The sequence below is a fragment of the Melospiza georgiana genome, chromosome 2 (genome assembly GCF_028018845.1).
Source record: "Melospiza georgiana isolate bMelGeo1 chromosome 2, bMelGeo1.pri, whole genome shotgun sequence".
In the NCBI taxonomy this organism is placed as follows: Eukaryota; Metazoa; Chordata; class Aves; order Passeriformes; family Passerellidae; genus Melospiza; species Melospiza georgiana.
The window spans coordinates 82,930,567-82,957,964 of record NC_080431.1 but is presented as its reverse complement, the minus strand read 5'-3'; the positions used below and the strand labels follow the sequence as shown (position 1 = coordinate 82,957,964).

At 46.9% G+C, this 27,398-nt stretch overlaps 1 protein-coding gene across 1 annotated transcript; it reads left to right on the top strand.

The window, feature by feature from the left end:
- The first annotated feature begins 502 nt into the window (after positions 1 to 502).
- ATP1A1 (ATPase Na+/K+ transporting subunit alpha 1) lies at positions 503 to 27,398 on the top strand. Its single transcript, XM_058044333.1, has 23 exons — positions 503 to 768; positions 8,239 to 8,340; positions 9,535 to 9,594; positions 10,592 to 10,795; positions 11,149 to 11,262; positions 11,760 to 11,894; positions 12,060 to 12,177; positions 12,610 to 12,878; positions 13,882 to 14,080; positions 15,469 to 15,578; positions 16,962 to 17,096; positions 17,623 to 17,815; positions 18,294 to 18,469; positions 19,001 to 19,137; positions 20,431 to 20,581; positions 21,122 to 21,290; positions 21,880 to 22,034; positions 22,378 to 22,501; positions 23,287 to 23,432; positions 23,559 to 23,689; positions 24,263 to 24,364; positions 25,444 to 25,535; positions 25,980 to 27,398. Exons 1-23 carry the CDS (start codon positions 757 to 759, stop codon positions 26,006 to 26,008), a joined length of 3,063 nt encoding a protein of 1,020 aa, XP_057900316.1. The 5' UTR covers positions 503 to 756; the 3' UTR covers positions 26,009 to 27,398.

The window sequence follows — 27,398 nt, the reverse complement described above, 5'->3', positions numbered from 1 at the left end:
GGCTGCCCCCAAACTCTTCACCGAGTCCTGAACCACAGAAGAGGTTTCCGGCAAGGGCATCTCCCGCGGGACGGGAGCGGAGCGCGCTGCGGCTCGGGCAGGCTGGCAGCCCGGCAGGGACCATGCCCAGCACGAGGAGCGTGAGTGGACGGGGAGCACCGGGGCGCCTGAGCCTCTCAGCGAGCGGCGGCAACACCACCCGCGGGGCACCAGCGCCTGGGGGCTCCGGGCGGCCGCAGGGCCGAGCCCCCGCAGGGCCAGCGGGAAAGGGGCCCGGGGAGCCCCGGCCTGGCGGCGCCGCCGCGGAACGGGCGCCCACTCCGGCGAGGCGCGGCCGGGGCTACCCGGGCGAACCTGAAAGCGAGCGCCCCGTCCCGAGATGCACCCGGGAGGGCGGAAAGGCCCGCGGGCGCTGTCCCCTCCCCCAGCACCGCCCCGTTCACGCCCTTTCAGCGCACGGGGGTGGTGCCACAACGGGCTGGGCGTGGCGGACGAGCGAGGCTCTTTATGCGGCGGGAACCCGGCGGCGGCCGGAGCTGCGCGCGGTTGCGGCGTCGGAGAGGAACGACCCGGGCGGGGGCAGAGGGGGGCGCGGCGAAGGCGAGGAGCCGAGGAGGAGGAGGAGAAAGAAGAGGAAGGAGCGCGCCGGCCGGGGTGCTCCTATTGTTCCGCACCTGCGCCGGCCGGGACACGTGGCGCCGCTGAGCCCCGCTCCTCGCCCCCCGTCACTTGACCCGCACGCAGTCGCCCGGCACCATGGGCAAGGGGGTGAGCGGCGGGGCCGGGCCGGGGCGGGAAGTGGGAAGTTCGAGGAACCGGACGGTGGCCGGTACCCCTTTCCCTTTGGCGAGGCTGCGCTTTGTGAGTGCCGGGCCGGGGCGGCCACGTCGGGCCGGGTGCGAGGGCGGCCGCGGCCGTTGGCGAGCGGCGCCGGTGCCGCCAGCCCCAGCAACGTGCGAGGGCCGCCGCCGCCGCCCGCGGGAAGGAAGAGCCGGCCGAGGGCGTGGCGGAGCCCGGGGCGAGGAGCCGGCGTCCCAAAGCCCCCGGCTCCTCCTGGAGGCCGTGTCTCCCCGACGAGGGGCCTCTCGTTCGCCCGCAGCCTCCGGGGCTGGTGTTATCTGGTGGCCTTGCGGAGCTGGGGAGGGAGCGCGGCTGCTCCCGGGGCTCCTGAGAGTACTTTAGACTTTCCTTGAGACACGAGGCCCGGCATGGCGGGGGCGGGAGAAGGGGAGCCCTCAGCGTTGTTAGGGCTAATTTGCCTGTTGGTAGCGGTGAGGGTGTGATGGGAGATGGTGGCAGAAGAGAGGCGGACCCGGCTGAGGTCTCCTGTTCTCTGGGGCGATAACTTGGTGCAGAAGGCTGTGCGGTTCCTGCAGCGATTTTTACCCCTGGATCAGCATTGTTTCTTCTCATATAGGGAGGAGAAGTCTTTAGTTCTAACTAAAGAAAAGTGCATGTGATACTGTTGGGGGATGTTGTGCTCCAGCACCCGTGTGTGGAGCAGAAGCAGCTCTTGGCTTGTTCTGATTTCATTTTATGTCAGAAAACTAGAGACTAGTTTCTGGGGTTTGTTGCTTGGGTATTTGTCTTTTCCAAAAACTTCGAATCTTTCCCGGTATGTCTTGCGTAGTTGGAGGTGTGTAGGTTCGTGTTTACTTTTGGTTTAGCCGCATTCCTGTAAAATTCCCCGATTTCTCTGCTTCCTGAGGAGAGGCTGGCCGTGCAGGGCCATGGCAGCGGTGTTAGCCTGCTCCCTGCCAACAGGTGTTCTGTGCTTCCCGAGCGCTGTTCAAACATTGACTTGACTTTGTATTGTCCTCATCGGTGCAGTACAGCAGCAGCAGTGTTGACATAATTGCGTGAGTAGTAGGGAGAGCTGCAAGACCGTGCCTGAATGGAGGGTTGCTTGGAAAACGGGCTGTGTGGGGTGGGATTTCAGCACTTGTTCTGTGTATGGGATTCCTTTTCCTAAGGAAGTTCTTCTGTTGTTGCTTGGCAGCCCAGCCTGTTGTATTTAAGTCCAGTAGACAACAGGGTGTATGGACAGTAAAATTCATCTAGGAGATTAAACACTGAGGAGAGATCTGGCAGTGTGGGCAGTATTCTGAATCTTTTTTAAATGATCAGAGCAGCCTTTGAGTTGTGTGTCTATGCAGGACTGCAGCACAAAAGGCTTCAGGGCCTTCGCCTGCCTTGGTGGGACTAAGGAAAGGTACAAACGCCTTCCATTGTAGAAAGCTGTCTCGCTCCACTTCAGATTTCGGAGGTTGCATGGATAATAAAGCAATTAGCCTGAAAGTGAAGCGCCGCCGCAAGAGCTAATTCAGCGGGGATAATACGGCTGCCTCATGCTTTCTGGTAGCAAGTCACAAGATTTGCTCCTTCGGCGCTGAGAATGTGTGTGTGACTGGGGACCCCCTGGAAAACGGGCATGTGGGAGAGCGAGGCAGTGGGAAAGGCGGAGTGTGGATGCAACACTGAGCAGCATGTGCCTGCCCTGAGTTAGGGTGCCCAAAAGGGAAACTTCTTCCCCATGGGTGCATGATGGGATGGAAGAGGAAAAAAGAGCCTAAGTGTGAGAAAACAAGCTTCTTCTCTCTGTGGCTGTGAGGAGAAGCTGAGTCTGTTTTACTTTAAATGGTAATGGGGCAAGGGGAGGGCCAGCTGCTGCTCCGCAGCCCAGAAAGCAGATTATCCAACGAGGGGGGGGTGTGGAGCGGAGGAAAGCACTCTGGATTTCATTCCTGTTCAGAGCCGAATGGAAGCTGGTGGTAGACAGCAGCGTGTTTCGCTCCATCTCCCTCACTGCACAGGCATTGCGTGGAGTTGGTGGTGTGTGCTTGGGGACATTTCTGGAGGTCAGCTTTGCCTTAAAGGCCGTGAGGAGGAGATGTCCTTCATTTAGATCGATTATTCTAACTAAAGCAAAGTGTGCCTGAAGCCTGTTGGGAACAGTAGTGAAGACTTTTTGAAGCTGGATGCTGTGATCAAGCACACTTGTGAGGAGCAGAAAAACCTCTCAGGTAGCTCAGATTTCCTTGAACCCCAGTTAAGGGCCTTTTCCCCCTGTCAGAAACTAGGAAGGTTTATTGCATAATGGAACCAGTTGAAGGGAAATAATGCAAATCAAAGCAATCCTTATCTGGTGCAATTAAAGAAAATCTTATATATTACCTTCCCCTTCCCCCATCTTATTCATTCCTTTATTACTATGGCTATTTTATGACAGTTCACTTTTTATTACTGCAGCTAGAGATAGCCCAGGGTTTTCTTTGGAAAATGGACTTAGTCAGCGCATGTTTCTGGAAAAATGGGAACACAGGCAGGGCCCTCTGCCAAGTGATGTGAGCTGTGCAACCCTCTCCAGTCCTCACCTGCTGAGAGCTGCAGCTCATCCTTCACCCAGGCCTGTCCAAGGGGCGGCCTTCACCAGCTTGTCTAGGGGAAACCTGTGTCCAGTCCACTCCTCTTGATGTGTTTTCAGCTACTAGAGATGTCTGGAGTTGTGGTAACCATTTATTACGGGCAAAGAAGTGAGGAAGGTGACTCTTTGTAGTTGGCACAGCACCAAAAAACCCAGGCTGGGCTACTCAGCTGTGCAGTGATGACTTTTGGAAAGCCCTCTCTGCTCTTGGGTCTTCACACAACTCCAGAGCAGTAGAGTTGTTTGTCCTAATACCCAGACAGGGTTTAAGGTGTGTGGGTGGTCCTTGTTTCATCCTGATTATTAAAAACTTGATTAGGTTTACATCTCTTCTCATGGGAGAGGAGCTTGCCCTTTCATAATTTGGGAAGCAGCAGACAGTGCACAATTAGCAATTACTAGCTATTGAGTAAAAACTGCCTTGTACTGTCCTGGATGCTGAGAGTCTGATCAATTGATGCAGTTTAAATTTTTGATTCGAGATAGGAGATTGAAGACAGCTCTTGGGAGGGAGTAAGAAGGATCCAAAGAAGCTGTTCCATTTCTTGCTAGGATTACATAGGGTCATGGAACAGAGTTTCCAGTCCAATAGGCAGAGTTAGTTTTATGACTCATCTGGTTAATATATTTACTGTCTCATAAGGCAGCAGGACAGTAACTTTTCTGTTTTCTCTGCACAATTGATTATAATGACATAAGCACTAAAACAGACCAGGCCTCCAGAGACTGCATAATTTGTTTTGGCTCTTACTTGACATTTCTTGTTGGATTAGGTGATCTTAGAACAGGGTACTTCTGAGCTTGTCTGCTGATTTGTACCCCTCCTGTTTCCTGGTCAATCATGGCTTGTATTGAGAACATCAGCCTTGAATGGCTCAATTAGTCCAGAGCGGAAAATCATCAGCTGTAGCTGAAAGACAATAGGATTTTCTGGGGGATGTATAAAACTTCTTACACTGGTGTGTACAAATGTTGTGCTTAAGCCAGTGGAAAAAAAATAAATCTTGCATGGAAAAAAAAGAAGCTGCATTGTTTTTTTTCTGAGGCAGTTTTGATGAGTCAGTTCTTGGGCTAAGTCAAGGAACAGGGGTGACATTTCTGATGAGACAGACCTTCCTTTGTGTTCAGGCCATGTGATTAAATCGTGATAAGATGTGGATGTGGAGTACCACAGGCCTTCTTCTCTTTGTATAACAGGAAAAGAAGGGGAGAGCAGGGAAATCCTACAGCGCCGAGGTGGGATGAAAACCTCTTCCCCTGGCAGCCCAGCCAGCACAAGCCTTTGTTGAACTGATTGGGCTCATCTTGCAGGAAGGGAGGCAATGGCCCCGGAGGCACAGAACAGGGGCAGGACTTGGACTCTGAAGCATGTGTCAAGTTCAGATTTGAATGATTGAGCAGGAAGTTCAGATTCTGCATTAAATGATCCTGTAACAGGAGCTGAAGCTGATTCTCCTGACTTACCTACTTACCTTTTCAGTAAGGGTGGGATGTAGTAATAAAGCAACAGAGGGAAATACTGAAAGTATTGTGCTTTTTTTTTTTTTTTTCCCCAAGCTGGGGAATTGCTGAGCTCCTCTGTAAGATAGACTCCACTAAGACCCAAATACTTGGGTGCTTAAAGCAACAAGTAACTCTATCCACTCTTTGTTCTGACTGGAGCTGATCACTGGGGTTTTTGGGTTTGTTGTTTTTGGTTGCTGTTTTTTTTTAAAGCAAATCATGCTTGAACAAGGGCAATGAGCCTTTTCATGTTTGCCCACTTGTAGATTGATTCGGCTGCAGCTGAAAAAGCCTAAGCTCTCCTATATTCCTGGGTTATTCACTGCCCCCAATGAGAAAATGGGTTTCTCACAGTAGTTTCAAAAAACCAGGAGGTTTTTAGATCACTTGCAAGCAGTTGCCAAGCTCTTCTTGGGGAGAAGGGGTGAAGCTGGAGGTGATGGAGTGGTCAGACAAGGCACTAGCTCCTTCACCTTCATTAGGAATCATTTCTCATCTCAAGCAGCAATCAAGAGGCATGTGTTTTGTGCAGGGCCGTGTTTGGACTTGTCTGCCATAGTTCCAGCAGAAGTCAAAGTTGTTTCCTTCAGAGACTGAAGGAGAGAGATATTTGATGGTGGCTTTTTGTGAATTGCCCTGTGGCAAATTCCTGTGATGCAGGAATGTGAGGACCTTGCTGGTTTAAGCACCGTGGCTTTCACTTTTTTAAAGAAGGGAAATGAGAGTTTAGGTGCAGGGAAGAGAATGTCAGGAATGCTGACAGTCTGGAGTTCTGTGTCCTTTTCCTGGATCAGTGGAGGCAAATAGCTTTGCTCTGCTGTACTTACTAAAAACTGTTTCCATTGCACAGCTCCGCAGTGGCATGCAAAGCTTGCCTTTACTGAGCAGGGCAAGGGGAGACTTCTGTGCATGTGACTGTGGCTATGTGTGTGACTGTGGCTGCAGAATGTTGCACACAGAGCTTTCTCAGCACAGTAAGAAAAACTCCTTGTCTAGATGTGACTGACGGGTTCTTTCAGAAAAGTAATGGTCATCCTTCTTTTTTTTGGTGCAGTTTCACTTTTGGTTTTGGTTTGTACTTCTCTCAAAACAGATAATAATTTCCTGTGCTAGCTGCTCATCAGGACAGGTCTTGGATGCAAACAGTAGTTCCTGTGTCCAGGTCACTCAGGAATCCAGCTCTCAGGCATCCAGTTCGTGGTTTGAGGTGTTCATGCAAAGAACAAGCGAGGCAGTGCCTTTGAAACCTTTTCTTAATCTCATTAAAGATTTGACTCTGGTGCCACTAAGTGCTGTTTCATCTTAAAGTTCTTCTCAGAGATCTTATTAGGTGAAAATCTCATCACATAAAACTTGGCAGAGTGTGGGGATGTAATTGGTCCCACACAGAAGGGAACAGAAGATTAAATGATGTTTATGTGCACTAAGTCATAATTTGTTTGTCCTTGGATGCTTGTTTACCCCGTTATGACTAGATCTAAATCTTTGCATGATTTCATGTAGAATTCACCATAATAAAAGTGAATAAAAATCCTACTGAATAAAGAAGCTTTAAGCAAATCATCTGCTCTGTGAAGTGTAAGCAGGACTAAGCACAGATTGAATCTGCAGAAGTGTACTGCTGCTTTGTATACCATTCTTGCTGCTCAAACTGCCATAAATTGAAAGCAGATTCCTGTTGTGTAAACTGGCCAGCTAGTTTGCCAAACTGAGAATCAAAGTGTTGGAACGTAGCCCCCAGAATAGACCAGCAGAGGTACCACCTCTTATTTATCTACAGTTGTTAGGCTTCTCCTCCTCACCAGAGGATGTGGAAGGCTGGGAGGGAGGAGGAGGAGGAGTTAATGTGCTGAAGGAAACATACGTTTGCTCTCAGGAATTGGTTTCTTCTGCTCTTCGTCACTTTTCCAGCTTGAGCCAGGGCTCACACGTCAAGACTGCCTGAGCAGTGTATAGCTTGCTTACCTCCTTGCTAGGCTTGTACAATGTCTGAGTCTAGTCTGTGTATTGGGCATGATGCCAAGCAGACTTCTCTGTTCACTAGCTCGTTTTTATTTAATGTAGTGGCATGACTGTTGTAGAATCATGTAGGTTGGAAGAGACCATTAGAGTAATTGAGTCCAACCGCTAACCCAGCATTGCCAAGTCCACCACTACATCATCTCTCCAAGTGCCACATCTACACATCTTTTAAATACTGCTGGTGACTCAACCAGTTTCCTGGGTATCCTGTTCCAGGGCTTGACAGCCTTTTCTGTGAAGAAATTTTTCCAAATAGCCAATCTAAACCTCTCCTGGCACAACTAGAGGTAATTTGCTCTTGGCCTGTTGTTTCTTGGGAGAGTAAACCAGCACCCACTTGGCTACAGCCTCCTTTCAGGGAGTTGCAGAGAGCAGTAAGGTCTCCCCTGAGCCTCCTTTTCTTCAGGCTCAACAACCTTAGCTCCTCCAGACCCTTCCCCAGCTCTGTTGCCCTTCTGTGGGCACTCCCCAGCACCTCAATGTCCTCCTTGCAGTCAGGGGCCCAGAACTGGGCACAGCTCAAGGTGCAGCATCACCAGTGCCAGGCACAGGGGTATAGTCACTGCCCTGGTCCTGCTGGCCACGCTGTTGCTGACACAGGCCAGGATGCCATTGGCTTTCTTGGGCACATGTTGGCTCATATGGAGCCACTGTTGACCCCCAGGTTCTTTTCCACTGGGCAGCTTTCCAGCTGCTCTTGTCCCCACCTGTAGCTCTGCCTGGGGTTGTTGCGATGCCAAGGCAGGACTCAGCACATTGCCTTATTTAACCTTGTGTTAAACCTTGTGTTGTTTGTCTCAGCCCATCAGTCCAGCCTGTCCAGATCCCTGTGCAGAGCCTTCCTGCCCTCCAGCAGATCAACCCTCCTGCCCCACTTAGTATTATCTGCAAACTGACTAAGGATGCGCTCGATCTGCTTGTCTGGATTACTGATAAAGATATTGAACAGGACTGGCCTCAGTACTGAGGCCTGGAGAACCCCACTCGTGGCCAGATGCCAGCTGGATGTAACTCTGTTCACCACCACTTTCTTGTTTCAACCCTCTAGCTGTTTTTATACCCAGCACTCAGTGCACCTGTCCAAGCCACAGGCTTGTCCAAGCAGCCTGTTTGTCCAAGAGAATGCTGTAGGAAACAGTGTCAAAGGCTTTGCTGAAGTTTAGGTAGACAGCTTTAATAAACTGTAATAATTTTGTCTGCCTGGCAGTCTTGTGTGTGTATAGTTCATGTCTGCTGCTGTGGAATTTGACTGTAAGATGTTTCTAATAATGCTGAATCTTCCCTTGCAGGCTGGAAGAGACAAGTATGAGCCCACTGCTACATCAGAGCATGGCGGAAAGAAGGGGAAGAAGGAGAGGGACTTGGACGAACTTAAAAAGGAAGTTGCGATGGTAAGAGTGCAGGGCACAGAAAGAGCAGCTCTAAGGATGTTTGCAATGCCTGAAGCCCTGTCCCTAATCTGACTAAAAGAGAAACGAGCTGGTGTGCTGACAGTATGGTGTGACTGAAGGTGCTGATCTCCCTTCTCATCCCCTCTGTCCCCAAGTCAGATGTGCTGTGAGTGTTTCAGCATCAAGATGAGCACACAGTAGACCCTGGCAACATCAATTCTCAAAAGGCACTTGACACAGAACCTAAGTCTGTGCTTGCCTGCATTACCCATAGCACAGTATGGATGTATTTCCTCAGCTCTGCATAGCAGCATTGCAGGCTTTATTGTGCTGTCATGTGAGTGGGACTGCTGTTTTCACTCCAGCTGAGGAGTGGAGGCTGTACAGCTCCATTTGCTGCTGGCCTCTGCTCAGACTGACCTCAGTGTTACTCCTTCTAATCATGTTTGAGGCTGTGGGGAGTCTCTCCCATCTCCATCTGTGAAAGCTGGATGATGCTGTATCTGTCTGTGAGCATCATCTGGCTTAGATCTGCTGTCCTTAAAGGTGATGCAGATTTTGGTTCTGCTCCATGGGTTTGAGACTGCGCTTTAACATTTTTGGCCCCTCTGTTAGGAAGAGGGGATTCTAAATATTGCTCAAAGATTACATTCCGTGTTCAGTAGACATGTGTACTTTAAGCATCTGCTCCTCCAGTGCAAGTTTTTAAGTGAGGCACTGCTCTGAACCAACTTAATCCAACTGAAAAATAGCCAGGCTGTGAAAAGAAGCCTCTTTAGGGAAAGAAACACTTCCCCCAAAGTAGTGCTTAATATGGCAGCACTACTTAAAAATGTGTGAAATTACAGGTTTAATCTTCAGTGCATTCCTACCTTCCCAACTCCTTTTTTTCCCATTCCTCTCTCAACCTCCCAAAAATACCACCCACTGAGGTTTAACAGAATCTGCTGAGGGTGTAGGGACTGTACTGAAAGTCATACTTTTTCAAATAAGTTTTCAAGTATCCAAATAGTCACAAGAATGCTAAAGATTAGACTATGCTGAATTCCAGAATGAGTTTGAGATTTCTCTTCACAGAAAGGATGAGCTAGAGTCCTGCTATCACACCATTACAGATAGGAAACCTGGGGTGGGAGGTGGAATTGCTGAGCACTTTTCTCACATTCTTTTCTCTTCCAACCATTTGTCTTTCAGGATGACCACAAGCTGAGCCTTGATGAACTTCATCGTAAATATGGCACAGATTTGAATCGGGTAGGTAAACATTGTATTCCTTCCTTCTTTGCCCTGATCTGAAAAGAAACAGCCACAGCTCAGAGCATTTCACAAAGGGAGATCTGGGTGGTCAGATTTTGGTATGGTGTTTTTTTTCTTTCTGTGTTTAATCTCCCCTCCTCCAGTTAAGTTTCTTGGGCTTTGGGAGAATTGTTGAATTCACAAATACTTCTCTTTATCTTCCCACTGAACAACTTGACTGCAATACTTTAGCAACTTTGCTTCTAACAAAGTCACTGTTATCTGCCTCTTGAGTCGTTCAAGGTCAAGTTGATTCTTGGTGTTATTTTTTTCCGGAGGAGCATGTAATGAGGACAAGTGTTTGTTATGTTGCAAATATAGTCTAGAGAGCTAGCATATGCCCAGAGACTTAATGATGGCTAGTACCAGTTAAAATTCTGCCTTTCTGCGCTAAGAGGTGTGCAAATGTCCTAGGCTACCTTAGAGTCCAGTGCAGAAGCACTGCAGTGGTTTTACACCTCTGCTGTTGTTTGCTTTGCTTAATGCATTTCTTGTGCATGATTGCATTTAGCATCAAGTCTGCTCTTTAAAACAGTACAGCGATTTGCATTTTTGTGTCCAAAATCTTGGCTTCTGAAAGCTGAACTTCCTGGAAAGTTGTTCCAACATGTCATCACTTTTATGGCCTCCAGCTTTCACTTGTTCCGTAATTTGATGAGGGTGGATGGCGCTGTGCTGTTCCAAAGTCTGTGGCTGTAAGCTTCTTGTCCTGCCCTTCTTCTGTGCTTGTAGGCACATGGCCTGCAGGCTCCTCAAGTAGCATTCAGCATCCTCTAGCTCCTGTTCTGGCATTCAGCTCTCACATCCTGCACTTGTGTTGTGGAACCCTGGCAGCTTTGGACATCTCTGTTTTCTGTTTGCAGCTCCTTGTTGCTGTGGTAGAACTTGAGCAAATTCAGACCTACCTTGTGCAGTTGGTCTTTGCACAATGCCTAAAAAGAAACCTCTCTTGTAGGGTTTGACTACTGCACGTGCAGAGGAGATCCTGGCTCGTGATGGCCCAAATGCCCTCACCCCCCCGCCCACCACTCCTGAATGGGTCAAGTTCTGTAAGCAGCTCTTCGGAGGATTCTCGCTCCTGCTCTGGATTGGTGCTATTCTGTGTTTTCTGGCTTACGGCATAGAGAGCTTGATGGGGTTGGAGCCCAACAACGACAACGTAAGTAAAAATGTCTGTTTACCTCCAAGGCAGGCTGAGCAGCCTTTTGGGCTCAAGGCAGATTAACTTCCTTTAAGCATTCAGTCCAGAAGCTTTTCTCATAAGCATGGGAAATTCAATGTGTGAGCTTAACGTGCTTTGGAGTGCTTCCACATAATGAAATGAACAGGCAACTTCCTTTGTGTTGTGTTAACAACACTATCTTATGGACAGCCTTTGTGTTCAAAATGTTCAGAGACTGCAAGTACCTTCATGTTTGTGATGGGGCACTCAAATGCCAGGTAATTAATTTGGACAAACTGGAAGCCTTTCGGGCAGATTGCCCTCTGACTCACTTTCTCTGCTCTTTGCAGCTGTACCTGGGTATTGTGTTGTCAGCTGTGGTTATCGTTACTGGCTGTTTCTCTTATTACCAAGAAGCAAAAAGTTCCAAGATCATGGAGTCCTTCAAGAACTTGGTGCCTCAGGTATGGAATAAATAATTTCCCAAGCCATAGCTTGTTTAAAAGTATGAATTGTTTTAAACATCATCTCCAATTGCAAGGGCCTGGCTGTTAATGTGGGTTACTAGCTCTTAATTTTGAGGGATCTGAGAGACTGCTCCAAGTAGCTATGCTAATAGGCCAAGGTAGTTCCTGAAAACCTCTGGGTTCCACCAGCTTGTTAACTATCATAGGACACTTTCTCTGTAGTTTGGTGAGTTCTATAACTGGTGTGATAAGCACTAAAGTTTGAATTCCTTCATGGACAATCTGGATCATAACTATCACACTGTCATGTTGCTAACAAGGAGCTTTAATATCAAGGAAAAAAAACCAACTTATTTTTCTTAAATAACATATATATCAGATATAAACACCTTAGTAAAAACCTTGTAGAAGCACAGCATAAAAGATTGTCAGATCTTTAGAGCCTTTTCCTAAGAATTGCTTTTGACACAGATTGTTTCTTCACTGCCTTTCAGCAAGCCCTTGTAGTCAGAAATGGTGAGAAGATGAGCATAAATGCTGAAGGTGTTGTAGTTGGAGATCTAGTGGAGGTAAAAGGAGGAGACAGAATTCCAGCTGACCTTCGGATCATATCTGCACATGGTTGCAAGGTACAGTAGTGACAAGTGACAGGCTGTTGGGAAACTTCATTCTGAAGGAGGATGAATTAGTCTTCTATGCTGTGAATTGGGGCTGGAGTGGAGGAGAAGTATGGGGAAAGTACTTAGTAGGCATCTCTCTGCTCACGTATGACAAAGTACTTTCTTTGTATGTAGGTGGATAACTCCTCACTTACTGGTGAATCAGAGCCTCAAACCAGGTCTCCAGACTTCTCCCATGAGAACCCACTGGAGACCAGGAACATTGCCTTCTTTTCCACCAACTGTGTGGAAGGTATGTGTGTCTCCTACTGCCCTGAGGTATGAGCAATGATACTGAGCTGTACAGATAAGCAGGGTGGAAGTTCCATCAAAGTCCTTGCCCATTCCAACTGCACTACTCTAGAGTGGGTAAAGACTCCACAGCACTGCTGGGTGTTTTGTTCTTGCTTCTTTCAGAGGAGCAGCTGTGTGGTGTGTCTTCCAGCCTGTTTTATTACAAGTAAAAAATGTTGAAGTGCAGATAACGTAGCGTGAACCATGAGGTAGATCTGTATGAAGTACTGCAGCTGCAAGAAGCAGGAATGTCAGACGTGTCTGGCAGGACTTCTGCTGCACCTCTGAATATGGGGGTCTTTATGCTGAAGCCCACCCAGGACATCTCTTCCCCACCTACAGGATATTAAGCTGTGTTGTTTTTGTTTTCTCAAACCCATCCCTCCTCCAGGCACTGCCCGTGGCATTGTCATTAGCACTGGGGATCGCACTGTGATGGGCCGAATTGCCAGTTTGGCTTCTGGACTGGAAGGGGGGAAAACTCCAATTGCCATGGAGATCGAGCACTTTATCCATCTCATCACTGGAGTGGCTGTGTTCCTGGGTGTCTCCTTCTTCGTCCTGTCCCTCATCCTTGACTACACATGGCTGGAGGCTGTTATCTTCCTCATTGGGATCATTGTTGCCAATGTCCCTGAAGGGCTGCTTGCAACGGTTACGGTGAGTGAAGTTGGGAAAAAGAGTGAATTTGGTCCTTAAGGAAGTGGAGTGCTTTATCTCAGTGTGCATTCAGAGAGGTGAACACTGAAGTAAAGGAAGGTGAGCGTGTAGGGTTGGGCTTTATAAGTTCAGTGTATTTTAACTAATTTCATGAATCAACATCAAGTTCTGCAGCAATTTCTCATAAGGATGGGGTCCCTAAGTTATACCTGCCCAGAAGCTTGGCACCATACAGCTGAAGTGAGCAAGACTAGGAGTTCTAAGTCCTGCCTTTTTCAGTGGCAATATGGGGTTTTCCTGCTACATCCAACAGAAACCCACATGCACATCAACCCTTCCAGTCCTTAAGGGCTGCCAGAGGATCCAGCAGGCTTCACTCCAGCCCCCAGCTTTTGGTCTGGGATCTGTCACAGGTTTCTGGAAGTTTGGTGTCCCTAAGAGAGGTCATGAGAGTATCTAGGTGTTCTAGGTGTATGGAGAGTGGTGATAGACAGAAGAAAATGCTTCCCTGCTGCCTTAGGAGGCAGAGTAGCAACCAAGCCAGGAAGTGAACGGTTGGGAACTGGAACCAGATAACAGCCTCCAGCAAGAAAGTTAGCTGGAGTTGCTTTCTTTCTACCCTAGCAACTTGCAAGCCTTATCACCACAGCTAATTTAGGCCTGCTCATATGTGGCTTGCCTTCACCTATTTTGAGAACTCTTATCGTTAGGAGGTGGCAACTTTGACTGAAATGTTAGTCTGAGGCATGTTTCCTTCCTAATACACTGAGGAGTAGGAGGCTGAAGCCTGTTCTGGAGGTTTTGTAATGAGGAAAATGTCATTTAAACCTAGCACCTGAGCTGAAGTGTTGCTGTTTATTTTGCACTGTCAGGGTGAGCAAGGAGTTAGGCAATCACTGCAGGGCCTGGGAGCTGGTAGTTATTCCATGTGCACATTGAGTTGGATAGCAGTGTTATTACTGCACTAGTGCATCTAGCCTGACATCTTCTTTGTTGTCCCCAGGTATGTCTGACACTAACAGCCAAGCGTATGGCTCGTAAGAACTGCTTGGTGAAGAACCTCGAGGCCGTGGAGACCCTGGGTTCCACGTCCACCATCTGTTCTGACAAAACAGGCACTCTGACACAGAATCGTATGACAGTTGCTCACATGTGGTTTGACAATCAGATCCATGAGGCTGACACTACAGAGAACCAGAGTGGTAAGACAGCCTTGCTGTGCTTGAGGCATTTCATTAAAAAATGGCTGTTTCTGCGCCTGCCTGGACACTGGTACTTCTAAGAACCTGTGTTTGTGGCTCTTCAGTCCAAGTGATGTTCACAATGCATGGATTTCTAATGTACAGTCTAGAATGAGCATAAAAAAATTAAAATGACACATAGAAAGCTTTGGCACTGAACCATGATTCTGTTTATTCCTTAAACTCTGTTTAGCCTGCCTTTTGTGCAGAATTACTCCACTGGAATTTGAGCCTCTTGAATATTCAGCACCATATGTTTGCCCTGTACATAGAAACATTCACAAAGTACCTGATTATCTTTGCTAAAATATATCTTGATGAAATTGCTCAATCTTAAGTCTGTTGAAAGTATGGACAGCAGAAGTGTTGGGCCTGATAATAATGACTTGAGGCTGGACATAGATGGCAAGTTCCCATGTGGAGCTAGATGGTTGTCTTTGGACAGGGGTTTTCCCAGAACATCCAGGTTGTGTTTACATAGTGCCAGCTATGCATGTAAGACTTTAGCAGGAAGTTTCTCCTAGTTGATAAGAATCTGAAATCTGTGCACTGTACAACTGAGTGAAATGCTTATCTCTCCAAACTGTTCAGTACAACCATGAAACTCAGGAGTTTCCTAGCTGTTGTCTACCTTGTGAAATGCTGTGTTTGCAACACATTATTAGCATAAACATTTTCCAGTGGTGCTGCTGCACCCTGCCCTGAACCAGTCCAAAACGTTGTGCTTGTCTGCACTGCTTTAAAAAGCCACATTATTTAACACTAATGCAAAGTAATGAGCTATAAATAGATCTTTTGGAAGCCCTAGGCCTGGCAGTGGTTGGCTTGGCTGCAGTGAAAGTAAACCTAGAAGATTTCACTTAATGGAAAGTATGTTAGGTTATCGGTTAACTGTCTCTTCATCTCATTTAAAGCCAGCTTAATAGCCAGAATGAGAGAGTTTCTTTATTTAAGCATTGTTCCTTTGGGAGCTATTTCATCCAGTTCCTGGGTTGACAGATAAAGTGAGACAAGCTGGAGGTAGAACCCAGCATCCTTTTCTCAAGCCCTCTGAATGAGTGTTATCTGTCCAGAATTCCTTGGCTTTGTCAGTGTGTCCCTCTGTTGCTGCTGGATATGGCCATTACTGGAATCTTGAAAGCAGAGGTGTTCTCTTACACTGATGCTATCTTAAAATAATCAGTTCTTCATCAAGCATCTGGGAAGGGAGAAGGAATGAAAGAGATGCAGTGATGCTCTGAGTGTTTCCTGTTTGAGATAAAGGTTTCTTGGTCTTAAACCTGTGGGATTTTTCAGCTTATGTGACTTTCTTGAGGGGTGGCTTTTTGACACTCTTCCTCTGCTTCCAGGTGCTTCCTTTGACAAGAGCTCAGCCACTTGGACTGCTTTGTCCAGAATTGCAGGTCTCTGTAACCGTGCTGTGTTTCAGGCTGGCCAGGAAAATGTACCAATTCTCAAGGTGAGTTCCCCCAAAAAAATGTTGGTCTTGTTCCTCACCACCATCCTCTCATAGTGGAGGTGAGATTACATCCTGTGGGTCACATGAACCTGCAAAGTGGAGGTAGCTGCCACTCTTAACCTTTTCTGGAGTCTAGCACTCTTAGAGGAGGTGTGCTGTGGGCAGGGAAGATGGGATTGAAAAGGCATTTTTCCCACAGCAGAATCCCTGCCATCCACTGCCATCTACACTCGGTTTGGGAGGCCAGGTATTTCACATAGGGCTGGAAAATAACAGAAAGCTTTCCTAGGCATTTCCCAGTATCTGGTTGTTCCAGGAATTGCTATCTCTGGCATTTGTACACTTCAAAGCTACAAACACCTGGTGCTGGGAGAAGTAAACATCAGAGCAGGGGGAGCAGTGCTTGTGGGAGACTGGCTAGAGACAGTCTGCTCTCACTGGCAAATCTCCTTGAGCTTTCACTGGTTCAGTGCTGGTGCAAATGCTGGCATAGCACCAGTTCACATTCCTCCTTCTGAACTGTGACCCAGCCAAGGCTGAAATTAACCGTACAGTGCTTATAATCTGTCAAGTATTAGTCATGTTGCTTAGTAAACTTATTCCCAGGGGTGTTCTGATGCAGTGGTAGTAGAGATGATGGAACAAACTATTTTTCCCCAGCACTCCTCTGACCGTATCTTAAATCTACAAAATGTGACCTGAAGTTAAAGAGCTGGAGTTCTTCCTGTTTAAGGAAGGCTTGGGACAGGGAAGTTTTGAGAAGTCTTTAGATACCAAAAAATAGTAAAGAAATGGGGAAAAAAAAATAGCTCACAGATAAGGAGAGTCCAGAAGGGCAAGAAACACTTGGTTTCAATTGCAGCAAAGACAGCTCCACCAGGACATTGAGCACATACAGATCTCCTGGGCTGGGAACCCCCATCCCTACCAGTGCTAACCTTTATGGGGAAGGGACAGATCAAATTTCTCCCAGTGCCTTGATAAGCTGATGTTATCTTGGAGTGAGGGGGCACATGGAAGTTTCTGTGTGTATGTAGTCAGTCTTCATCTCACATTAGCTGTTCTTCATGGCAAGCAGCTTACAGTAGTTCTCAGATTTGGCCTCACTTGGACTGACTGTACGTGGTTATGTGACTTTCTCTAACCCTTTTAAAGGGCTTCTTGACTTTGTCACAAGAAGACTGCTGCTCTCTAAAGATGGGAGGCCTGGCTTTCTGAAATGCAGTACTTGTTGGTACTAGATAATATAATTATTTATTCTTTGCTTTCATATAATCTTATGTAGAAGCTAGGACTGGACTGTGGTGAATTTACACTTAAAATCTGTTTTAAATATCCAGTCTTCTGTGGTTGTATGTTTTGATAGTTGTCTTTTTTCCTCAGCGAGCTGTGGCAGGAGATGCCTCTGAGTCTGCACTTCTGAAATGCATTGAATTGTGCTGTGGTTCTGTCAAGCAGATGAGAGAAAGGTATCCCAAAGTGGTGGAAATACCATTTAACTCTACCAACAAGTACCAGGTAAGCAGGTGTGCTCTTGCAAGGAGAGCTGCTGTGTGAAGTACTTGTGTGAATTTGTACAGTTTGCCTGAAAACTTGTTCTGGCACCCAAATCTTGTCTAGCCATTACTTGCTTGAAGACTGTTCTACAAATCTAAGTTTACCATATTTGCACGTGTGGGAGCTGCACTGACACTAAGGTGTTAGCTGCTAACAAAGGATCAGGCATGCTTTCAACCTTTGTAGCAGTAGTGCACAGAGCATGGAGTAACTCAGATCTGGGAATAGGAGTGAACTGCTGGGAAGTGACCTTAACAGGTAACACTTGAATGCAGAACAGGTCATTACAACACCTGCAGTTACATATTAATGCCAAAGAATGCTCAGATTCCTTAGTTTGTGAACCTCTTTAAAGTGTGGGTAAATGAAAACTAGAGCAGAGTATCATGAATGGCCCTGAGCTGCCATAGTTGCAGAACACTGATGTTGATTACTGCGTCCTTCACAGTACATGTTTATAGAACACATTCATTTCTTCCACCCATAGCTGTCTATCCACAAAAACGCTAATCCATCAGAATCCCGTTACTTGCTGGTGATGAAGGGAGCTCCAGAGAGGATCTTGGATCGCTGCAGCACTATTCTTATCCATGGCAAAGAGCAACCACTGGATGAGGAAATGAAAGATGCTTTTCAGAATGCCTACCTTGAGTTGGGAGGCCTCGGGGAGAGAGTGTTAGGTAAGGAAAAACAGACTGATTACTTTGGAAAAGATTTGTCCTTCATGTTCCTGTGCAGTCCTCACAGATTAAGTGAAGGGTCACTGTTCCTGCAGTGTAACCATAGAATTAAGGTCACTTCAGCAATCCATGTAGGGACAGTCTTGCCTTTAATCTAAAAGTCAACCTGCAGGGTCTGGTCTGCAAAGTCAGCAGCAAAGTCACGTAGATCAAAATGCAGCAAAGCATCTGGGACCTTCCATGGGACCACACAGTGTTGGGTTTATTCCACTGCATAGGTACCAGGCTGTGTCTGGGCACCTAGCCACAGCTGGTAGCTATCAGGATAGGAGCGTGACTCCTGTCTCAACAGCCCTGGCTAAACCTCTGCCTAAGCTGCCCTGTTATTCTTGCACAGCTGTTTGCAGAAGCAGTAAGTGTTCACTCTCTGCTTCCTGATGTGTAGGAACAAAGTAAATGTGGGTTTGATGTGTTACAGGATTCTGCCACTTGGCTCTGCCTGATGGTCAGTTCCCTGAAGGCTTCCAGTTTGATACGGACGACCTGAACTTCCCTGTAGACAAACTCTGCTTTGTAGGACTGATGTCTATGATTGACCCACCTCGTGCTGCTGTGCCGGATGCTGTTGGCAAATGCAGAAGTGCTGGGATCAAGGTAATTTATTCCTGAGTTGAAAATCACCTCACTTCATACCTGGGGAAATAAAGGGCTTCCTTGACCTCTTGTATTACTGTAATGTGAGTGGATGAAGGAATTGATCAGGATTTAACTACTGCTACTTCAGGCTTAATTTCCAAGTTAAATACAAATGGTTGTGTGTTCATGAACTGAAAAATGAGTGAAACTCCAAACTGCTAGGGCCCTGGCAGGTGCTGAGAGCATGGTGTCCCAAAGCACATGATTTGGCTTAGAGCGCCACAGTACTGACTAAAATGAGAAGGAAGCACAGGCTGGAGACAGAACTAGCTCCATTAGCTCAACATGGACAATTTCTCGTCTTCTATCCACCTCAATCCCTTGCATAGTGGTAGCAGGTTACAGGCTGTACCTCAGACTTGCTCTGCACTAGGGCTCGCAAGTAGAACAAAAGACGTGTGGCCTTTCCAGTGCAAGGGACTCTGCCTTTTGGGCAGTGCTGTTCTGCAGGGCAGGCAAGGCTTCCATGGCAGTCTGTTTGCATTTCAGGTTATCATGGTTACTGGAGACCACCCAATCACAGCCAAAGCCATTGCCAAGGGTGTCGGCATCATCTCCGAGGGCAATGAAACAGTAGAAGATATTGCTGCTCGACTCAACATTCCTGTCAGCCAGGTCAACCCTAGGTAATGTCTGCTGGGAAAGGCCAGACCTGTTCAAAGAATTCTGCATTTGCCTCTCTCCTTGCCTTGGATAATCCCTCAGCATCTCCCCTCTGTACACGAAAAGATTGGTGTTTGCTTAGCTCAGCATATTGTTGCTCTGCAATGTGTATCATGAGTTATGTGAAGAATGCACAAAAGATTGCATTAAATGTGCGTGTCTTGTGTGTGGGAAAGGCTTAAGAGTAAGACTGTAGGCGAGCAAAGGGAGCAGGATTTATGCCAGGTAGAGGAGTTGACACTAGTGTGTAGCTACAAGCAGAATAAATGTAAGAAGGGAACTCCTTCCTCTTAAGGGTTAATGCTTGCCTTCATAGCCTAGCTGGGACTGAGGCATCCTCAGAAAATGTGCTTTGGCATAAGTAGGCTGTTTGCAGAATGGCTGGGCTGTCTGCATTGCTTAGCTTGACCCAGCCTGTGTTTGGGCTGGAGGACAGCCATGTAGCTTATGAACTGTGAATAGAGACACCCTGTGAAATTAAATTGCTTGGGCTTTTTTTTTTGGTTGGTTCTTTTTCTTTTTAGATTTTGAGGGTAACTTCAAAACCCAGCAGTGCAGGCTGGGGTTGGCCGGGCTCTGTGACTGAGCAGGTCAGCAGCTGGCTCTAAGGGTGGGGAAGGAATTTCCCTGTCTAAACTGGGTGATGTCAAGAGCTGTGTGGACAGTCTCCTAGACCTATAAGGGATGGTATGCTGGGCTGGAGAGAGATGGTATTTTGCTGCAGCATGTAGGGTACCAAACCAGTCTAAATATAACATTGCATGCTTTTGTGGCCAAAGGGTGTAAATTAGTTGGAACTTGCATGGTGTGAACACTCTGTGAGGTACCATGTGTCACCAGTCACATGGTCATCAGTCTATTGCAAAAAAGATTGCCTGCTGCAGACAGCAGCATCTCTTGAAACCTTGGAAGCTAACTACCTGAGCCAGGAGTTCCTTTTTTTGAGAGAGGCTGAGATTTGTGGGAACAACTAGTCTTTGCTTTGATGCCTTTTAGAAAGCTATGGAAAGAATTAATTTGCTCATGAGGGTTTTTGTCTGTTGCTTGGTTCTGTTTTGTTGTCTTTTTCTTGGTGTTCCTCATCTGCCTCTCAAAATTTTGAGCATCCAACCTCTGTGCAGAGGCTGCCTGGATTAGTATTTAGTCATAGCAGAAGTTGGTCTTTCTCAGAGCACTGAAGAACCTTATTTTTATGGGGCAAGTTCAGCTAATGAGAAACTTACTGCAAAGTAAAACATACCTTATCTTGTTTTCAGGGATGCCAAAGCTTGTGTGATTCATGGCTCAGATTTGAAGGACATGACTAGCGAGCAATTGGATGACATCCTGCTTCACCACACAGAAATTGTCTTTGCCAGGACATCTCCTCAGCAGAAGCTTATCATTGTGGAAGGCTGCCAGCGACAGGTAAAGAGAGGGAGAGTAAGGATGTCATAGTAGAGAAGTGCCCAGACATTTATATGTAAACTACCAGACTGTTCTGCTGTTTAAGTGCTAGGGCCAAGTCTCCTCAGTGCCCTCATGTAAAGAGCCAGATTAAATCTGTCTGTCAGCAGCCTTCAGCTGCTGATGTCAGACTGCTCTACAATACATAAATAAAAGGGTCTGACAGGAAAATATCTTCAGTTTGTACTGAGGCTTTCTTCTGATCCTAGGATGTTCATTAGTAAACTTAATTCCTAAATTCTCTGGATGTGCTTGGGAGAGGAGGATCCAACATGCTCATGTGTTGTCCAGTATCTCCTTTCAAGAGAGCAGCATGGTTCCCTTGATGAGCCTGATCAGAACAGGGAAAGGGTGAGGGGAGGGCAAGGAGGAACTGAGGTCTCTTTACAGCAAGGTGAAATAGTTTTTTGTGCTTCATCTGTAAGGTAGGAGAACACTTTTCTGCCAAAAACATGTCTTACATGATGATTTCAGTCTTGCTGTTCCTCTCTTTGTGACTAGGGTGCCATTGTAGCAGTCACAGGTGATGGTGTGAATGATTCCCCAGCTCTGAAGAAGGCTGACATTGGTGTTGCTATGGGTATTGCTGGCTCAGATGTCTCCAAGCAGGCAGCTGACATGATTCTCCTGGATGACAACTTTGCCTCCATTGTCACTGGGGTTGAAGAAGGTGAGTCTATAACTTGTGTGCAGTGCTGGTAAAGTAACATGCTTCAGCATCCCCTCTGAAATAGAGGCACCTGGGGGGGGGGTCTTTGAGCTTGCTTCCATGACAAGAGTTTTCAAGGAGAGGAGCACTTTTCCTTCTCCCTTCAAAGTTTTATTTCTTTCCATGGGTGTTCTGCATGACCCTTTGGGGATGGGTAAGAGTAGGAAGCAGCTGCGTAACAAAAGCACTTTGTGCTGTTGCCTAACACGTGATCTTACAGTCATCTCTGCCAGCTGAGTGTGACGTTTTCCTCCCTGATGGAGAAGTAGCTCTCAAACAGGAGCAGAACAGAGGGTCCCTCCAGGGGCTCTTGATGATGTCCAGAAACCAAGGCTGTATGCAGTGAGCCCTGACTGCTGTGACCAAAGTGTGTCACTGTCCACAGGTGTTGCGGTGCGTGGAGCAGTCTCACCCTTACATACGAGAGAACCCTTTAATTTGCTGCAGTAGCATTTTGCCATTTGGTGTTAGCACTGAGGCTGCCTGTGAGCTGCTTGGCTGCCTTCTGCTGACAAGTGAGAGTTACCCTGCTCTCTCTTCCTTGCCCCAGGTCGTCTGATCTTTGATAACCTGAAGAAGTCTATTGCCTACACCTTGACCAGTAACATTCCTGAAATCACGCCGTTCCTGATCTTCATCATTGCAAACATACCCCTTCCTCTGGGAACAGTCACCATCCTCTGCATTGACTTGGGCACTGACATGGTGAATGTGGTTTTTTTGTCTCAAGAAAAAAATGTGCATGTTCTTAGGTACCCTAAAGAAAGGACAGGTGGAAGGAAAATGCTTAAATAATTTCCTCTAGTGTTCTGATTTAAAGTAAGGGACCATCTGATACTCCTTTTATTCACATTCATCTCATGGCTCTTGAGTCTGAGGATCTTTCAGCTCCTTGTAAGGACAAACTGGGGAAAGGGAAGGGGGTAAGGTCCTTTTGGAATATCCCTTTTGTTGGGGAGTGCTGTTTCTGGCACTGAGTACATGGGACAGGGAAAACTCAATACAGTGGAGAGTTGAAACTCTTCTAAGAGCAGTCTGCCACCCTCAGGTCCCTGCTATCTCCCTGGCATACGAGCAAGCAGAGAGTGACATCATGAAGAGGCAGCCCAGAAATCCCAAAACAGACAAGCTGGTGAATGAACGGCTGATCAGCATGGCCTATGGGCAGATTGGTAAGCTGCTCTGTTTTCTCTGGCACCAGTTTGAACTTGGTGGTAGCAGGGGTTGTACACACTCTTGAGTCAGTGACTGCTCTGCTTATTTTGGTAGGGTTGAGGTTTGGGGTGTGTAAACCAGAACCTCAGGCTGTAAAGAACTTGCAATGATTCTTCCCCCATGGCTTATAGCGGTGGCTTGTGCAGCTTGATCCATTGAATCGCTTTCACAGTAATTTTGTTTAATTGCACAGCGCTGTAAAGGAACTGGCTGGCAACCAGCTCTCCTCTGGTTCAGACTTGTTCAGCAAGAACATAGATCCCATTGTTAGTTTAATTAGAAGTAAAGGATTCTCTCCAGCATATCCCTAAACACACAGCATTAGGAGCTTTGATTAAAGGCAGCTACAGAGATGTGCCCAGTTCACAGGATGGGAGCTCAGGCTTAATTGCAGCAGACCTTGGGAACCTTCTTGACTGTATTTTGCAAGGGTTGGGGGTGGGCAAGGCATAATAAGAATACAAAGGGAGTTTTATCTTGTGTCCTTGAGTATGGTGCCATCACAGCAAAGGGCCAGAACAGAAGTAACTCTGTACAAAGTTGGGGGCAGAAGCTGCTCAGCAAAAGGATTACAGCTGAGTTTGATGTTAGTGTGAACTATTTCTACAGCTGCTGCTTGGGACATAGAGCACTGCAAGGAGTAATTTTTAAGGTGGTTAGGGTTGCCTACAAACTGTTGTTCTGTTATAATTGTTCTGCACAGTAGCCTCATCAGTTTTATCATCCTTTCTTACCTGTTTAGGTATGATCCAGGCCCTTGGAGGTTTCTTCACCTATTTTGTAATCATGGCAGAGAATGGGTTCTGGCCTTCTGGCTTGCTAGGGCTCAGAGTTCAGTGGGATGACAAGTGGATTAACGATGTGGAAGACAGCTATGGGCAGCAATGGGTGAGTTTTGAGGCACAGCCTAGAGGCTGCCAGCCAGAATATTAACGCCTGCTGAACCTGATGTGAGCACCAGAGAGCAAAGGCAGCGTGTCTGAACAAATGTTCTCTGCTTTGTCTTCTTCCTAGACCTATGAGCAGAGGAAAATAGTGGAGTTCACTTGCCACACAGCCTTCTTTGTCAGCATCGTGGTCGTGCAGTGGGCAGACTTGATCATTTGCAAGACCCGGAGAAACTCTGTCTTCCAGCAGGGGATGAAGTAAGTCAGCCTGTCCATGGAGAAGATTTAGAATTGAGCTCTGTGTGTTCTCCAGCGCACAGCACTCTAGTTCTTCATCCCAGCAGGGTCTGGGTGTTTTGGCAGAAGTCTTGACCAAGACTGCCTTGGTAGTAGGTAAAAGACTGGGTGCTCTCTTATGGCACTTGTCAGGCTGAGACACTGAGACAAAGAAATGGTGGCTGCTGTTGGCATTGTCTGTTGGCATTGTCTGTGGAAGCTAGCCCACCTCACTAGCCCACAGACACTCCAGCACACAGCCTTGATCTCCTGATCTTGTACATCAAGAGATCTCATGGCATAAACTCCAGCTGCCTCCTGAATTTGTGATGAAAGTAATTGCTGGTTGATTTGATAATGAGCTGTCTCTGAAAAGACTTAAAATACCATCATGGTAACTCTGCAGTTGGCTTGGATGGATGGCCTGGTGGTCCCCACCTTCTGGGCTGGACTGGAATGTCTGTTTCCATTCACTCCCATGTGGCAGCTAGGTTGTTTTTTAGGAGGTAATCTCTGAAAGTACTTTGTTCTTGACTTCTTTCCTGTCTCTTCTAGGAACAAGATCTTAATATTTGGTCTCTTTGAGGAGACTGCTCTGGCTGCCTTCCTGTCCTACTGCCCTGGGATGGATGTTGCTCTAAGGATGTATCCTCTGAAGTAAGTTGCATCATGCTTTTTGTGTAACAGATTGTACCACAGAACAGTAGTGCTTGTGTGGGGAGATGGATAAAAGTAGTTGTGAACTAGTGGAGCATCAAACCTAGTCTTAAAGAGTTCAGGTTAGAGGGTGTCTGTGATCCTTTGCTGTCCTGTGGCACTCAGGGTTTTTTTTCACTGTGTGTGGAATGTTTATGAGGAGCCTCCTGTTGAGTGCCTCACTAAAAATCAGTGATAGAACTTCAGTACCAGTGTGCTCTAGTGCAGCTGCCTCTTGCACTTATTTCCTGGAGTATTTTTATGGGAAGGGTACTGCACCTCCAAAGAAAGCCAGTGGCATTGTGTGATTCATAGGCCAGATGACTCCTGGGTACTGAAGAACTGCTGATGACGTCTTGTGCTTTTTTCCTACATCCCTTGGGAAGAGAACAAGTAGTAAAGTCTTTTAAAAGCTGCTGCGTAGATGCAGATGACCAGTTGATGCACACTAACTTTCCTAATGGTTGGGAAGGTGCCAATATTTCAAGTGTTGCTCAACAGCATTGCAACACTTCATGGCAGAGTTTAGTCTTAAGCCAGAGGACTGTTCAAAGTTTAAGTGTCATGAAATCTTCATGGAAAAAAAATAAATCCTGGTACATCTTGCATTCCAAGAGTTGGGTGCTGAAGTGTGAGCGTTTCCTAACAGGAAAGCTGGCCTCTGCCCAGTGCCTGCAGCAGCTGGATATTAGTATGTGTAAATCATGAGGGGAAACAGTACAGTTCCAGCCAGCAAGGCTCTGGGCACAAAGGTTGTGTACTTAGGGGAAGTATTGCTTGATTGGTAGGTGGGGAGGTGCTGGTACAGAGATGAGCAAAGGTGCCATGACACACCTTGTGTTGGAATTATTATCCAAAAGTGAATTAATCTATTGCAGCAGAAAACCTGGTAGTAATTCTTGGCTTGGAGGATTCTTGACTGAACTGGCAAGCTGGGTCATGCCAGCCTTCTTGCCCTCGAGTGTGCCATCCAGTCACAGCTGTGCCAGGCCAAGAGCATCTCCATAGCCCGTGTTCTCACTGTCTCCTCTCCCAAACAGGCCGACCTGGTGGTTCTGTGCTTTCCCATACTCCCTCCTCATCTTCGTGTATGATGAAGTCAGAAAGCTCATTATCAGGCGCAACCCTGGCGGTAAGAATCTGCTGCTCATCTCTGTGTTCCCTTCCCCACCTCTTCATGCTGCTGAGTTCTCCAGAAACCCCAGCAAAGCTTGGGGACCCCTGAACACTATTTGGGGCTGTATTTTGCTGTGTTTTCCCCTTCCTCAACATTAATTGTGCAGTTAGTTCAAATTAAGGCCTTCTTGCTATCTCTACATTCTTTCCCATTATATAAAAGTATAGATGCACTGAAGTAGATGGAAAAGAGTGATTAATGCTTGGATAGCTCTAGAAAGCTGGAAGAGTTCCTGAAAGCTGGAGAATATAAATTTGGCAAGATTTCCCCATTGTGGCAGGTCACTTATTAGCTCAGGTGCTACAGTACAAGTTTTCAAGAACCTAGAAGGAGCTCTCATGAGCCTCATACTTGGTTTGCCTTGAGACTAACTCTACTTTCTCCCTCCTTTTCCTTCAGGCTGGGTGGAAAGAGAGACCTACTACTAAAAAGTACCTGTAAAACATTCCACGCACAGCCCATGCCACCTCTCCACCATCTCCCCTGTGTGCATACTTCATCTTTGCAAGAGCAGTACTGTGTCTGAGCAGGAGTGAGCTGAAAACTAAAGGAAACATGAAGAAACATGGACTGGAGGAGAAAGCAAGGGGGAGGTTGGGGTGGGGGGGAAGTGTCCGACCATCAGTCCAGGGGGATGAGAGTTTGAGTAGTTTTATGTGCCTTTATGTTTTTGTAAAAGGAAACCGAAGATTTTATATGTGGATTTTTACAAATAAAGATGGATTATAAGAGGATGCCCCCACATGGTCTTAGGTGGATGTTTTTCTCGAGGCAAAAACTGGTTCAGGGCAGCCTCTCCACCCTGGCGTAGGGTGTGGTGGTGAGTGCAAGGGTTAGTCCCTGGCTTCCTGTTTTTGTAATAGGGAAGCAGAGCTGCTTGACCCACAGACAACAGCATGTGTAAAAGCTCATTGCTTAAAGTGACAAACTGCTGCCAGCACTTGGATCTCATAGCTCAGGAAGCTTCCTTGGCTGTGCATCTTGGCTTCTCTGAGCAAATGGAGCATTGAGTGGAGAGAAGAGCTGGCCTGCCTTAAGGGACTCTATGCTGGGTTCTGACTGAGAGCAGGCTTCCACTGACTGGCACTTGGATCCAAGCAGCCTTGTTCTCAAAATCAACACTGATTTTCTTGCTTGCTTAGCCAAGCAAGGGATAGTGTTTCCTGGTGACCTCTGTGCCTGGCACATGCCCTGTCCTCATACTGGCTCATGCCTCCTGTGGAATGAGGGCAGGGGCTGATCATGGATTCTGCATCCTCCACTTTTGAGGAAGGCATTGCTGTTGTCTGGAGTCTGAGCTGCCTCTGTGAGCTGAAGTGAGTCATGCTGCTTCCCTCTGAGTATCTAACCTTTTTCCTGTATGCTTTGATTTACTGTTAATGCCTGTATGGCTCTCTTTTGTGAGAACTCTGTCCGAGAGTTGGCCTTTTGCATGTGGGCAGTCACCATGAAGTCCTAACTATTCATTGCTCCTCGTGCTGTTATGCTAAAGGAAGCTGGAGATGCTTCAAGCCCCTCTTAGATATGTGTCTATCTCTGCAAAGGATCACTAAACCACAGCACTGAAAGGCTCTGCAATTAAAACTCCATGTTGTCATCCCTCTTTCCTCATAAATTTTTGGTTTTTTAAGGTGGTGTTTTAAAGCTGGGTTGCTTACCTCATGTACTGAGCAATATAAACTCAGAAAGCACTAGGGAGGGAAAAAATCAGAAGTTGAGGGTGGCAACTGTTTCACTTTGTCTTGGACACTCTACTGTGGAACCCTCAGTTGGAGATGATTAAAAATAATAATAAAGTCTTCCAATTGTTGGAGTCTG

What these genes read in the sequence shown, in the direction of transcription:
- ATP1A1 (XM_058044333.1), top strand. An exon ending in TATCTGCACATGGTTGCAAG is followed by an intron (nt 11,895 to 12,059) that starts GTACAGTAGTGA and finishes CTTTGTATGTAG; the next exon opens with GTGGATAACTCCTCACTTAC. An exon ending in TTCCACCAACTGTGTGGAAG is followed by an intron (nt 12,178 to 12,609) that starts GTATGTGTGTCT and finishes TCCCTCCTCCAG; the next exon opens with GCACTGCCCGTGGCATTGTC.